This window comes from Rhinopithecus roxellana, chromosome 2, assembly GCF_007565055.1.
Source record: "Rhinopithecus roxellana isolate Shanxi Qingling chromosome 2, ASM756505v1, whole genome shotgun sequence".
Taxonomy (NCBI): Eukaryota; Metazoa; Chordata; class Mammalia; order Primates; family Cercopithecidae; genus Rhinopithecus; species Rhinopithecus roxellana.
In genome coordinates this window covers 141,307,926-141,323,184 of record NC_044550.1, presented here as the reverse complement: position 1 = coordinate 141,323,184, position 15,259 = coordinate 141,307,926, and the positions used below count along the sequence as shown (strand labels likewise).

The 15,259-nt window shown below is 41.5% G+C and overlaps 1 protein-coding gene across 1 annotated transcript in view; it reads right to left on the bottom strand.

Moving 5' to 3' along the window:
* Positions 1 to 15,259, bottom strand: part of TBC1D1 (TBC1 domain family member 1) — a 243,683-nt gene that overhangs the window by 100,167 nt on the left and 128,257 nt on the right. The window contains 2 exon segments of the mRNA XM_010365815.2: positions 3,761 to 3,871; positions 11,864 to 11,955. Of these exon segments, the coding sequence (XP_010364117.2) occupies positions 3,761 to 3,871; positions 11,864 to 11,955 (203 nt within the window).

Genomic DNA, 15,259 nt, shown 5'->3' with positions numbered 1-15,259 from the left:
GGCCCTCGTAGACAATAATTTCTAATTTGGAGGCTCCACAGTGAATTCAGTTGCAGTCATCATATTGCACATCCTTCGACAGATGGGTGAACTCTAGGCATGAAAGTCTGGATTCAAGTTTTAAATCCTGATGCTACACTGAAATTCTCAGTTCAGAACCCACCATTCCAGGCTGGCACAATGTATCTACCAGCAGCCTTATTCATAATCAAGCAGCTCAGAAGGAGAATGGAGAAAGAAACTCTTGACATTAATACCACAGAACAAAAAGGAACAAACTACCCATACAAGCAACTGATCCATGCAACAAGGTAGCATAACGTTTCTGATGAGTCTCAGAAACGTTATGCTAAGTGGAAGGAGCCAGAACTCAAAAGAGTATCATGCCATTTATAAGAAATTCTAGAACTGGCAAAACTAATCTAAGGTGAAAAAAATCAAAACAGTGGTTGCCTGGGAGAAGGGGTAGTGAGGACTGACTAGAAGAGGAATATAGGGCTACTTTCTGGAAGGATGAAATTTTTTTTTTTTTTTGAGACAAGAGTCTCTGTCACCCAGGCTGGAGTGCAGTGGCACGATCTTGGTTCACTGCAACCTCCGCTCCCCTGGTTCACACCATTCTCCTGCCTCAGCCTCCCTAATAGCTGGGACTATAGGCGCCTGCCACCACGCCTGGCTAATTTTTGTATTTGTAGTGGAGACGGGGTTTCACCGTGTTAAGCCAGGATGGTCTTGATCTCCTGACCTCCTGATCCGCCTGGCTCGGCCTCCCAAAGTGCCCGGATTACAGGCATGAGCCACCGCGTGCAGCAGGATGAAAATATTCTATATCTTGATAGTGGTTTGAGCTACCTGAATGTAGTAGCAGTCGTCAAAACTCAACAAATAGTACACTTAAGATTTGCATAACCTACCATATGTAAATTTCATCTCCCCTAAATTGGAAACAAACACTAAATTCTAGTTAATGATATGCATGCTCAAGTGTTTAGGGATGAAGGGTATTGATATCACTTAATTTGAAAGGCATGCAAAAATAAGGTGGACTAATAGATAGATATATGATAAACCAAATTAACAAAATGTTTAAAACAGTAAAATCTGGATGGTGGGTATATGAGTGCTCACAGTATAATTCTTTCAACTTTTCTACATGTTTGAAATTTTTCATAATAAAATGTCACAAAAAAAAAGAAAGAAAATATTATCTGCTAGAAAACAGACCCAAGGAAGTCAGTAAGTAGTTATATAGCATTAAATTTTGTTAAGCTCCTTAAAAAAAAAAAAAAAAATTAAGATAAAGTACTTAGACGTCAGACAAAGTGGCTCCACTACTCACTAACTAACTGCTTGACTGCTCTTCCCCATTTCCTCATCTATAAAATGGGTATTTTACCACCTACCTCCAAAAACCTGTAGAATGAATGGAGTCGTTTACGTAAGGAATGACTTACGTAGAAGAACTCTATCTGGCACTTGGTAAACATTCAGTAAGTGACAGCTTTCATACTAATTTTTGTACCACCTCTTTGAATACAGGTGGAAACGACAAGTCCACTGACTAAAACGTGACAGCCTCTAACTTAATGTATAAGTCTTGCCCAAACTGAACCCTGTTCTATAAGATCAAAAGACTCATTCAGGGTTTTTTCTATTTCGCAACTCATCTGACAGTTACCCAGCACTATTCTTTTGGTCTTTGAAAAGCACATATGGCCTCCCTGCCGACCCTGAGCACTGAGAGGAGTGCTCGCTGTCCTCTGTCCACTTTTGAAGTCCTGTGGCCAGAGAAGTTCTTTGTCAAAGTCATGATCCTACCACGGTCTAGGTCACATCTTCCCACATTTTCAAAAGCTTTAGAAATTTTTAGGTGCAACAAGAAGGTAATGAAATCCATGTGGCTAAACTGATAGCAGAAAACATGCAAAGGATCTATTAGTGAACCTCAAGACTGTGCCTAACGGGTCTATAAAGCAGTTGCTGCTCTGAGAAGCCCACTCCTCAGAGCCCATGAGAGTGTCCAGCCGGGAGTACACCAACCTCATCGGGGGATTAGGGCAGCTTCTTTATAGACGAAGACACGAGCCTTCTGGGTCATGGTGTTTAGAAACCCCTAGTAAAAGTGTTGCACAGACGCCAGTTCTGCTGGTAAGGCTCAGTCACTTCTATACTGAACTCTTATACTTTGGGCGGGGGGGGGGGATTAAACACATTTCTCTATTGGATGATCTATGCTCAAATCATAAAAATATTATCCTGGTCCATAAAAATGAGTCTGCAGTTAGGTCAAAACTTTCCATTCACCACAAATGCTCACAATGTTCAGTAAAAGAAGACTTTCTATCCACCGTAAATGCTTCATTCCCCTTTCTAGCAGCTATAAATTACTCCAAAATCATCAATTTTCTGTTGGAACACGTCAGACTGACTAAGATAAAAGATAGTCGGAACAGGGAAAAAAATCAATGGCACAAGAGGGGAAAAAGGGAGTGGAAAACAGAAAAGAAACAGGTGAAAAATGAACTCGAGACTTAACTGAAAACTTAAGACTGTGTGGTCCATCCAAAAGTGAACAGGAGAGACACAGAACTTGAATGCTATCTTAAGGGTACAGGCTGGGAAGGGAGGAATGGCTATAAATCAAGACCAAAAGTCAAAAATAAAAAAAACACAGGTCATATACTCATGTTAAGAGTCACTGCTAAAGGACCCCATGGCTGGCCAATGAGATTAGAAACCATGGCTGACACTATACACCAGCCCAAGGGTTCAGGGAAGGCATGTGTTTGCCTAAGCCATCGGAAGGCAGAAACCTAATGAGGAGATTTGCTAAGTGTACACCCCATGAAAACTGCATACTTGGTTTAGGGTCCAGACGCAAAGGCTGCCATGGGACAGGGCACACCGCTGAGCACAGAAGTGTCTTTGGAACACGCATGCGGGGAGTGTTCAAAAAGAAAAGGGGACACACTTTTGGGAAACTGAGAAACTTGTACAACCTTCACTGATTTTTCCCTAGATTTTTGGCCAACAAGTAACTTTAGCAAGCATAAAGCGTGTATGTTTTGAAGCTATTAATGGTTCATTACGAATGGACTCACACGGAGTCCAAAAGACAAAGATAACGGTCTGTGGTACCACATAACATAGGGACTCCCAAACGGGAAGATCTTCCGAGAGATCTGCAGAGAGCCTCAGCTTCTACCTTGAGATCCCACAAGGAGAAAAGTTAAATAATGCTGTAGACAGTGGAGGAGGAGAGGGAGACTCTGTATTTCCATCACGCAAAATGGAATTAATCCAAGTTCTAACCTGAAGAGCACATAAGTCAGGCTTGCCAACATTGTATCTGATTTGTGACCTAGCATTTGTATCACAAAGGATGTTCAGGTATTTTTGTAATTCCAAAAGCAGCCATGCAATGTCTGTCCAGGTTTACAGAGAAGAAAGGCGAGGTGACAGACCAGCTCCCTGCAAGCCAAGCAGCTCATCTTGGTGGCATCCACTCTTACACTCAATTCTTGCTGCTCTAAGCCAGTCCTCTTATTAGAGCAACTGTTCCAACTCTGCTATGGTGCAGACAGAAACTTTTCCTATCTTCTCAAGCATGCATAATCTAACACCCCCAAATTCCCCCTCTATGTGCAACAAAGGAAAACAAAACAGAGAGAGAAAAAGAGGTATCAGAGTTTCAGAAAATCCTCAAAACGTTGTGTACACAGAGACTTGGCAACAATTACAAGAGACAAAAATGCCATACCTGCTTCATCTCCCCAATATGGATGTGTTCTTTCTGTTTCTCTTCATATAAACATCTCAGAAAAGAAATAATCAATTCATTCTCTCGCTGCTCATTTCTTGGTCTCAATTTCTTTAAAACAAAAATCAGAAACAGGATTTTTAATGGTCAACAACATTGCTAAGCCGTCTCTTTTTAAACGCTAACAGCTTCCCTTCACTAAACTAGTGCTTTTACTCAGTCATCTCACTAGGGGGCACCAATGATCCTAAAAGTAGAGGTAATTTTTAAAAAGGAACAGTGGAGCCAGAGGGTCAGATTCAGCTTGTGATCTCTGCTGTCCTCCTATCTAAAATGAATCCTTAATATCAGATAGAGACAGAGTCAAAATGTTTAACAAATAAATAGTTCTTAAAACATGAGGAAAAACACAAAATCCATGTAAATACCCAGAGGTCAGGGACCATAATGACCAAACATTGACAAACCCTTAGGGAACGGGCAAGGAAAACAGCAACGGGATTCAATGTCATAATTTCCTATGTCGAATGTGTTCACCATGAAGCACTCTGTGGAATCCCCACGGGGCATGTCCTTCCATACAAGATTTCATGGCATGTACTACATTTCTTTCCTTTTTCTTTAAAAAAAATTCTCTACACCTTTTAACTTTTAGAAAGGGTCATGGCACAGCACACTGGACCAAAGTCAGGACATGTAGGTTCTGGCTGCTGCCTAGAAGTGTGACAGAAGCCAAGCCCCTCAATCCTAGCTTCCCTGTCTGCTGAAGTGAGGATGGTGCGCAGAGGAAACTCCATGGTCTCCTCCTGCTCCCAAATGCCTTGGATTTGAAATGCCAGAGTGCATTTTTTAGAAGTCCACCTAATTTAATGTATTATTTTATCTGTATATAAACAAAGTAAAATGAATTGCTTTGGGATACACAAAGTTTTTAGTCTATAAATTTTGAAAATATATCTTTTTTTATATTGACAAATATCCATTGCCCGTTCCTCCTCTCTCCCTACTCCAAACTTCCAGCCTGTTCTTTAAAACAAATTCAGTGACATAAATGGATCGACTACACAAGGATCTGAGTCTGGGTCAACACCACTCTTGGTCACTTCTTCCCCAGATAACTAAGAAAGCGACTTTACCCTGCACGTCTAACCCAGATTTTCTGACAGTCCTTTCTTAAAGAAACCCAGTCCTTTCTTAATGAAAAAGATAAAAGGTAAGGTGTTCTTGTCACGTAAGGAAAAGATAGTTAATGATTAGAAGGGTTTGTTTCCATCGAGGACTTCCTGTTCTTTCAGATTTCGGACTGAGATATTAAATATTTTAGAGGTTAAAGCAGACACTCTCAACCTGGACTCCAGGCCATGAACCTCAATATTATAAAATTTTACAAGTTACATGCAACAAGTGGATTTCTCTAGAGAAAGTGGGCATTAGATTCTCAAAAAGGAAAGTGGCAGTAATGCCACAAACCCAACTTCACACTGCTAGATCAAAGAGTTATGGATACACCAAGTCCAAATGTCCACAAAACAACAAGAACTCCCACTTGTGGTTGGTGGGGATGCAAAACAGTACAGCCACTTTGGAAAACAGGCCGGCAGTTTCTTGGAAAACTAAACACATTCTGACCACATGACCCAGTAACTGTACTCCTTGGTGTTTACCCAAATGAGCTGAAAACTTATATTCACACAAAAACCTACGATCTCATGTTTACAGCATCTTTATTCACAATTATCAAAACTTGGAAGCAACTAAGATGGGCATCAATTGGCAAATGTAAAGAAACTGTAGTGCATCCATAAAACTCAATATTATTCAGCAATGAGAAATGAGCTATCAAGCCATAAAGAGACATGGAAGAACCTTAAGTGCATATTGCTAAGCAAAAATAGCCAGTCTGAAAAGCTACTGTGTGATTCCAACCACATGACATGCTGGAAAAGGCAAAACTATGGAGAGAGCAAAATGATCAAGGATTAGGGAGGAGGTGGGAGAACAGGCAGAGCATGGGGATTTTTAGGGCAGTGAAACTATTCTGTATGATACCATAATGATGGGCACATGACATTAAGCATCTGTCACAACCCACAGAATATAGAACACCAACAGTGAACCCAAATGTAAGCCATGAATTTTAGTTAATATTAATGTACAAATATTGGCTCATCAATTATAATGAATGAACCCTCAGTAATGCAAGATATGTTAAAAATCGGAGAAACTGTGGGGTGGGGGACAGTGAAAGCTAATATGGAAACTCTGTACTTTTCACCCAATTTTCCTGTAAACCTAAAACTGCTCTAAAAAAAATTAAGTCTAGTTTAAAAAAAAGGTCCAGGGAAGCGAACAGGAATTATGAGAGGCCTCTGAGCAGGTACAAGCGCCTGACGGTTGGCCCACTCTTTGTTCTCCCGTGTCTTTAATTAAACCTTCCAGCTATCCCCACAAGAAAATGTATATTGTGCTTGGAGAAATTCTTCCATCATCACCTATTTCAAAATATTTTAAAAAGCTAATCATATAGTAGAGGAGAAGTATTAATGTATTTTTCCCCTCAAAATACACTTTAAAAAACTATTCAAATAGGAAGGAAATTAGACCACAACTAGGAACATTATACTACCACAGTTGTTTTTCATTAAAAACTGATTAAGAATCAGAGACTGCATCATGGAACTTGTTAAACATCATAGAGAAGTCACTAAAGCAGAGAAACGTTTATGGTGTTATACGCGATCAAGAAACAAATCTTTCCTTAACGTAATTCTGAAATACAATTAGTGAGGTGTCATCTCCCTAAAATCTCACATGCAACTTCACCATCCTCAATAGTGGCAAATCATTATTATTATTATTATTTTTTTTTTTTGAGACAGAGTCTTGCTCTGTCGCCTAGGCTAAATGAAGTGCAGTGGTGCAATCTCGGCTCACTGCAAGCTCCACCTCCCGGGTTCATGCCATTTTCCTGCCTCAGCCTCCCGAGTAGCTGGGACGACAGGTGCCCGCCACTACCCCCCGTTTAATTTTTTGTATTTTTAGTAGAGATGGGGTTTCACCGTGTTAGCCAGGATGGTCTCGATCTCCTGACCTCATGATCCACCCACCTCGGCCTCCCAAAGTGCTGGGATTACAGGCATGAGCCACCGCGCCCGGCTAAATCATTATTTCTTAAAGGTGATTTAACTTTACGAACATTCATTAGTCAGAGAGACAGGTCTTAGGAAAATAATGGGGAATCAAATTGGGTAACATCACTTTGCCATCAAAAATTACTTGCTTGTTCAAAATTAAACTATGGTGTCAGAAGTCAGGATGATGGTTACCTTGAGGCAGATACAAAATAGGACTATGAGGCAATGGAAATGCCCCATTTCTTTCTTTTTTGGGGGAGACAGAGTCTCCCTCTTTCCCCCAGGCTGGAGTGCAGTGGCACAATCTTGGCTCACTGCAACCTCCGCCTCCCAAGTTCAAGCGACTGTCATGCCTCAGCCTCCCGAGTAACTGAGACTACAGGCACGCACCACCATGCCTAGCTAATTTTTGTATTTGCAGTAGAGACAGGGTTTCGCCATGTTGGCCAGGTTGGTCTTGAACTCTTGACCTCGGGTGATCCACCCGCCTTGGCCTCCCAAAGTGCTGGGATTACAGGTGTGAGCCAGAAATGCTCCATTTCTTAATCTTGACACTGGCTGCACAGTTGTATTTACCTTATAAAAATTCACTGAATTACACATCTTTGATTTGTGTGCTTTTCTATCTGTATGTTATACTTCAATTTATAAAAGAATATTACAAAACAATTAATTGCCTGTTAAAAGTAACAAAACTAAGTTAGTTACATGATTCTTAACCTATAAGAGGCTTATAAATTATCATAAAGGAAATTCAGAAATAAACTGCCAGCTGGGCAAGGGGGCATGTACCCTGCAGTCCCAGCTACTGAGGAAACTGAGGTAGGAGGATTGCTTGAGCCCAGGAGTTCGCAACTGAAATGTGCTCTGATCACACCCTAGAATAACCACTGTACTCCAGCCTGGGTAACATAGTGAGCCCCTTTCTCTTACAAAAAAATCAATCAATCAATCAATCAATCAATTTACAACACTGATTAATGCATCCCAGAATGTTGAGAAAGCCCATGGTCTCCTAAGGGAACTACTTAAAAAGACAACACTCACATGGACACTACAGTCTACCATCTTTCAAAAAATTATAATCACATTTTGTAAGAAATCATTTTAAAACCATGGAAAATCCAACTAACCTGATATATATTCTTCAGAAAGTAAAAAGAGTCTCTTCTGACCATCAACCTTTAACTTGTGAAGTCATGTCACTTAATGAGTTATCAATGTCTATTGAGTACAAATCCACTTGATTTATCTAGTCAGTATTTAATTAAGTCATTCCCTGAAACACACTCATATAGATTAGGAAAATTAGACTTTGAGATATTTTATTTACTAGCCCCACGTTGGCTTCACAGCAATTCTTATCCTGAGATGATCAATTTGGATTCAATATATTCACCCAGTAACAGAGCATCATGGGGTCATCCTCACATATGCCTAGCTAGGTATGTTTGAAATGAAACATTTCAGAAAGTTCATAAATAAAAAGACAGCTTTGCAGTGTGGTTTGCCCACATGACTGCCTGGCACCAAGTTCTCAGAGTGCTCAAAATCAGCTTGTTTACAGCAGAGATAATCTCCAGCATCGTTTACACAGTTATCAGTGATTTCTTTATAGCTGTTAGAGTTCCATTTTTTTAATTAAATATTCATTTACATGATCCTTGAATATGGTATGTTTTAATAACTAAGTAATCATGTACCATTAATTTCAATGGTAATTACATTTCCGTTATGAAAATTTGCACATGGAGGACTTTTTCAGAAACAAATTCCCCTGCAGGAAAGACTAAACAAAGGAAAACATTTACCATTCTATTTATAAGAAGACTCCGGAAACTGCAAAGTCACCTTTTTCCTTACAACCTTTTTGAAATGTATTATTTTCAAGCACATTAGCCAGCACTGCTGTCTAAAACGAAACCAATGACTTGGTTTATAAAATGTTTTATAAAACCAAGAATGGTCATTGAGGATATAACTCAACAAGACCATCTAACAAGCCTCTAGAACAAAAGATTCATGGGCAAATCTGTACCACTCAAGGAACAGTCACACTCACAGTGATGGAAGACAAGGCGAGAGCTGGCTTTTCAAAGTTGGTGAACAATACAACTTCCCTTTGGTGTCTGGAGCAACTAAACAATTGCAGAGACCTCTAGAACAACACAAAGGGGCCTCAGGATATTAACTGAATGCTCTTTTTTTAAAGCAAACCTTAGTCATCACCTACTCTGTTCTGAAGTGTCTTTGCCATGATGTACTCAGTGCCTAAAAGCCTGCATGAGTCACAGAGAATCTTGGAATCATGCCCATTAGGAACATCTTATTGCTGTGGAAGAATATTTTGTGTATTACTTCTACTGATTCATCACACTGTTTTAGGGAGAGCTACGTGGTGCTGTCTAGACAAAAAAGAAAACCCACATTATGAAAGGGAAGTTCCTCTTCTATGTTTGCTAGAAAGATGGTTTCGTGGCCGGGCGCGGTGGTTCACACCTGTAATCCCAGCACTTTGGGAGGCCGAGGCGGGCAGATCACGAGGTCAGGAGATCGAGACCATCCTGGCTAATACGGTGAAACCCTGTCTCTACTTAAAAATACAAAAAACTAGCCGGGCGACGAGGCGGGCGCCTGTAGTCCCAGCTACTCGGGAGGCTGAGGCAGGAGAATGGCGTAAACCCAGGAGGCGGAGCTTGCAGTGAGCCGAGATTATGTGACTGCGCTCCGGCCTGGGCGACAGAGCAAGATTCAGTCTCAAAAAAAAAAAAAAGAAAAGAAAAGAAAAGAAAGATGGTTTCTTAAAGTGACTGGACAGCTCTAGAACAGTAAGCGAGCCAGCATTAGATGAAAAAGGCCCCAGCTTGAATTGTAAATGCATTAACAATCAGAAGCGTATTGTCCCTTTTTGAATTCCAAATGCAAATCACATTATATTTGTCTAAGGGTATTGTGTACTTAGAACTCTAAAGATCTTTTAAGAAAAAACAAAGTAGCATGTCTCAAGTTGATTCAAAAGAAAACAAGAAAATGTAAAGACAGGTGAAAATTGTGAAAATTACCCTCTAGGCTATTTGAAACATGAAAAAACATCTTTCTATGCTCTCTTCCTACAGCATATGCCAATTCTACTGTAGAAGGAGAACAAGGGAATAAGACAAGACCTCTAACATGTGATTAAAATTAGAAAGATGGCCAGGCGTGGTGGCTCACGCCTGTAATCCCAGCACTTTGGGAGGCTGAGGAGGGCGGATCACAAGGTCAAGAGTTAAAGACCAGCCTGGCCAATATGGTGAAACCCCGTCTCTACTAAAAATATAAAAATTAGCAGAGTGTGGTGGTAGTAGGCGCCTGAAATCTCAGCTACTTGAAAAGCTGAGGCAGGAGAATCACTTGAATCTGGGAAGCGGAGGTTGCAGTGAGCCAAGATTGCACCATTGCACTCTGGCTCTGGGTGACAGTGAGACTCTGCCTCAAAAAAAAAAAAGAGAGAGAAAGACAATCCTTTCATTTTTTTACACTAACAGAAAGCAGATCGTGGATCCTAGTATAGTATTTTCCCAGTGAGGAGGGAAAAGCACTTAAACCCACCCAGTTGCTAGCTGTCTTTTGTTTAATGGCTCCTCTATTTGCAGAACCTGCTGCCTGCCCCGCAAAAGGAGATATTTATTCTTTGTTTTGATATGCTTCCCTCCCTAAAAAAGTGCCAGGGAGCCATCAAAAATGGCCCTCGGCTAAAGCAGACATGAAATTTTGGATGACCTCATTAAAGATTCATAATGAACAGGCTACAGGCATGCCAGCACACACAGCATGGTCTCCCCGAGATACATTGCATCTAAATGCAAGGGCAAGAGCTAGCTTCCAAGTTTACTGCAGAAAGCTGATGAGCTTGAATTTTGTTTTGTTTTTGTAGGTTTGATATATTATCGGGTTCCAAGTAGACAGCATGACCTAAATTTATTTTCAAAAATGAAAAGAAAAAATGGTGTGGGGGGAAAGAAGGAACAATTCTGTTCAAGTTCATGTACCAAATGTTGTCTCATTCGACTGCCACACTTAGGGCTGAAATTCTAAGCAGGAAGGGGCGGGCAGAGGTTTCCCAGGGAACAGACGAGTGCATGTGGACCAGAGGCCAGACCTTCTGTCTCCCAGGCTAAGGCGCTTTCCATTTTATAATTTCCTCTCTCTTATTCTAACATTTGTTTAAGGAAGAAGCTTGCCTGTTTCAGTTAGTTTTACCATCTAAGCTAAGGCCTGATGGGAATCTGCAATTCTGACCTGGACCCTCTATGGGACTGTGAAAGCTTAAGCCAAGCATGTCCAACATGTGGCCCAGGACAGCTCTCAATGTAGTCCAACACAAATTCATAAACGCCTTTAAAACATTATGAGATGTTGGGCCTGGCGCGGTGGCTCACATCTGTAATCCTAGCACTTCGGGAGGCCAAGGCGGGCGGATCACGAGGTCAGGAATTCAAGACCAGCCTGACCAACATGGTGAAAGCCTGTCTCTACTAAAAACACAAAAATTAGCCAGGCGTGGTGGTGCGCCTGTAGTCCCAGCTACTCAGGAAGCTGATGCAGGAGAATCACTTGAACCTGGGAGGCAGAGATCGCCGTGAGCCCAGATCGTGCCATTGCACTCCAGCCTGGGCAACAGAGCAAGACTCTGTCAAACAAACAAATAAACAAACACCATTGATATTTTTTTCTTTTTGTGTGTTTTTTTTTTTTTTTTAAGCTCATCAGCTATCGTTAGTGTCTTTTATGTGTGGTCCAGGACAATCCTTCTTTTCCAATGTGGCCCAGAGAAGTCAAAAGACTGGACACCCCAGAAACCAAGATGACCTCAAGGCACCTTACCCCAGGCTGGGACAACACTGGTTTGCTATTTTGTACACATTGCAGTTCCCAGGTAAGCTGCCTGCCTTTTCTTTCCTTCTAGAAATTAGTAACTGTACTGTACCTGAACCTCTTCAAAAATAGTCGCCTGCTCCTGATTGGTTAATGTTGTCAGGTGCTTTTGCAGTTCTAGTTTTGTTTTGGAAGCATTCATTCCTATTAAGAGAAAAAAAAAAGAGGCATGAAAAAACTCTATGCAAAAGTTGTGAGATAGGGAGTTAACCTCTTCCACACACATCCCCTTCACATTCTCTTCCACTTCAGACTTTCAAGGTTTTAGGGGGAAAAAAAATCTTATTTATTTTTTGACATGGAATCCCACTCTGTCACCCAGGCTGGATAGCAGTGGTGCAATCACGGCTCACTGAAGCCTCGACCTCCCAGGCTCAAGCAATCCTTCCACTTCAGCCTCCACAGTACCTGGGACTACAGGTACATGCCACCATGCCCGGCTAATTTTTGTATTTTTAGTAGAGACGAGGTTTCGCCATGTTACCCAGGCTGGTCTCGATCTCCTGAGCTCAAGCAATACGCCCACCTCAGCCTCCTAAAGTGCTGGGATTACAGACGTGAGCCACTATGCTTGGCGTGGAAATTTTCATCGAAAATAGTCTTGCTGTTATCTTTGTCATCATCTTCTAAATGAGCTCTGATGCGCTGGACACTGTATAACAGGCATTAAGCTTGCACCATTTAATTCTCAAAACAATCTGATGAAGAGGATGCTATTACTCCCAGTTTACAGCTAAGAACACTAAGACCCAGAGAGCTTACGTCATTTCCACAGACCACTAATTTGGACTCTACTTCAGGATTGTGTGGCTTCAAATTACTTTCTCCCTGTTAAAATACCTCACATAATCAGAAACTTCTCCTCAGAAAATGATAAATTCTTATGTTGATATGTAAACCTAACAACTTTTTCTTTTTCTTTTTTTTTTATTATTATACTTTAAGTTCTAGGGTACATGTGCATAACGTGCAGGTTTGTTACGTATGTATACTTGTGCCATGTTGGTGTGCTGCACCCATCAACTCGTCAGCACCCATCAATTCGTCATTTATATCAAAACCTGACAACTTTTTCTTAGGGAAAAACAACTCCTATTCTGTTGGAAAACTGACGCACACTTCTCTTGCATGCCAGGTTCCCATCACAGAAAACTGACGCATGTGGCTCACAATTTTTCTTACACCACCACATGCTTATTAATAACTTAATGAACATTACATTTAATTAATGTTACAAAGGGTTTTGAGGAAAAGTTATAAAAATAAAGTCATTACATAATTTTAGTACCCATTAGAACCTGGTATTTCAAGAAGTTCCTTCCCCACACAAATACAGCTCAGAGCCCGCACTGCCTTTTCTCGGTGTCCAGAGATAAACGTCACACATGATGAGAAGGTTGATAATGAAAGAATATGCTGACCCAACTGCCATGAAAAGAAAAAAACTGCACAGGTTATTTTTCTTCCAAGAGCAGCTCTCACCTCGCCCACCTGGCACTGTCTTCTCATCCCACCAGGGTGGCCCTGAGGCAGAGGCCTGACCAAGGCTCTGGACTGGAGAACAGTGTGCGAGGCACCTACTTCACTACGGATGGCCAGGAGGGAAATCTGCTGGGCCAGGGGCTTGTCTGTAAGGACTTGGAAACCATGCCTTCATTTTACAGATGGTTTTGCTGATGCCCAGAGAAGCCAGGCGACTTGTGAAAGGCCAGGAGGCCCATCAGCAGCCAAGTCTGCCCAAAGCCACGGCTCCTCCCCTCCCACGGCAGCTGAGGCAGAGCCCACAACCTCTCAGTAGAGCGGGACTGTGGCAGAGGTGGCTGCCCTATCACACTGTTACAGCCATCTCTGCTTCCAGAAAGACATTCTTTTTCCCCTTTTTTTTTAACTCAAGAAAACCCTGAGGCCACCATAGAAATAATATTTAAGTGACTGCCAAGCCATTTCACTTAACACTTTATGTGCATTATTTCATTTCACCCTAAAATGAATACTAGAAATGGGCCTTTTTTTTTTTTTTTTTTTTTTTTTAAGTAATCCCAATGCCCACTGAAGAAACTTGAGGCACATCGAAGTCAAGTATTTTGTCGAAGGTCATCAGCTAAGTAAGTTGCCTCCAGCAACCAAACCCTTAACTGCTCCACTGCCCTCCCTGACTAGCAGAGCCAAGTCGCCTGACACTCAGGTGGCTGCAATACAAGAGTAAGCTCAGAGGTGTGTTAAAGTGCAGGAAGGACGGTGCCTTCGTCAAAGTGCAATGCAGTCACTCTTTCAGCAAGCTGTCAGGTCACACGAAGCTAGGGAAATAGACAAGGCTTTACTGTATCAACTACTTAAATGCTGACACGAAACAGAGTTAAGATTTATGAATCAAATAAGCGCTAAGTCATCATGCACTAAAAATCTCCCCCACATATGGAGGACATCTCTGACAGTCAAAGTATCATATTTTGGAAAAATGATACTGTTTCATGAAACAATCAGATGTGGGGAATAAACGAATAAATGCCAAGGCCTAAGACAAGTTAGACTAACTCAACACTCTGCCAATCTCAGGTGAAATCACGAAATGCAGCCTAGTCATCGCTTCGGCAGCTGTGAAGCAATTCTCTGAGCAGTTTCACCCTGTCTGCAGGATGCCTAACTCATGAGGTCCTTCCGGCCCCATCTCTAAACAGCCGGCCCACCTAAGTGCGAGCTCCTCCCCCAGGGATTCTCACACAGCTAGCGCCTCCTGGGTGGTTTCTGTACACCCAATGAAAGCACCCTTCAGTTCCACACTGAACGCATCTCCTCAGAGAGGCCCAGGTGATGCCAAAATGGCTTATGGAGGGGAATGGGAAGCAAGGACTGAAGCAGAAAAAGGTAACCAGCATCAAGGGAGTTTCCAAACTACAACCCCTCCCGGCTCCTCTGGTCAGTGAGGCCGCCTCCCTGGCGGTGCAGAAACTGGCCCTTGTTAGAGGGAGCGGTGATGAATGACTGTGTTTTACTGAAGGAAAATTTGCTCTGAGAGCAAAAGAAAATCTCAGTTCAACTAATTTTTTTAATGAAAGCATAATTCAGTCTAGTAATTCCCAAAATGCTCCTCTTTTAAAATAAGCAAAATACTATATAAATACCACTGAGTTTTATACGGTTCAAATACAGAACTGGGTAGAGCTGCACTTCTGATGTGTTGCATGTTAGAGCAGAATGCAGCGTAATCAACATGAACAGCGTTACTGATTCTATTTTGTAGATTCTGGGGGATGACTTGACTACACTTACTAAGAAAACACACTCTTTAAGTCTTTGGCCACATCACTAGTCCTCTCCACAGTTTTACAGAGTTATTGATCAGACCATATAACTTCCTGCTAGAACTACTCTTAACACCAATATACAATGAGTTTTAATAAGCCACTTCATTCTACTTATTAGGAATACAACAACAAAAAGCAAGGAA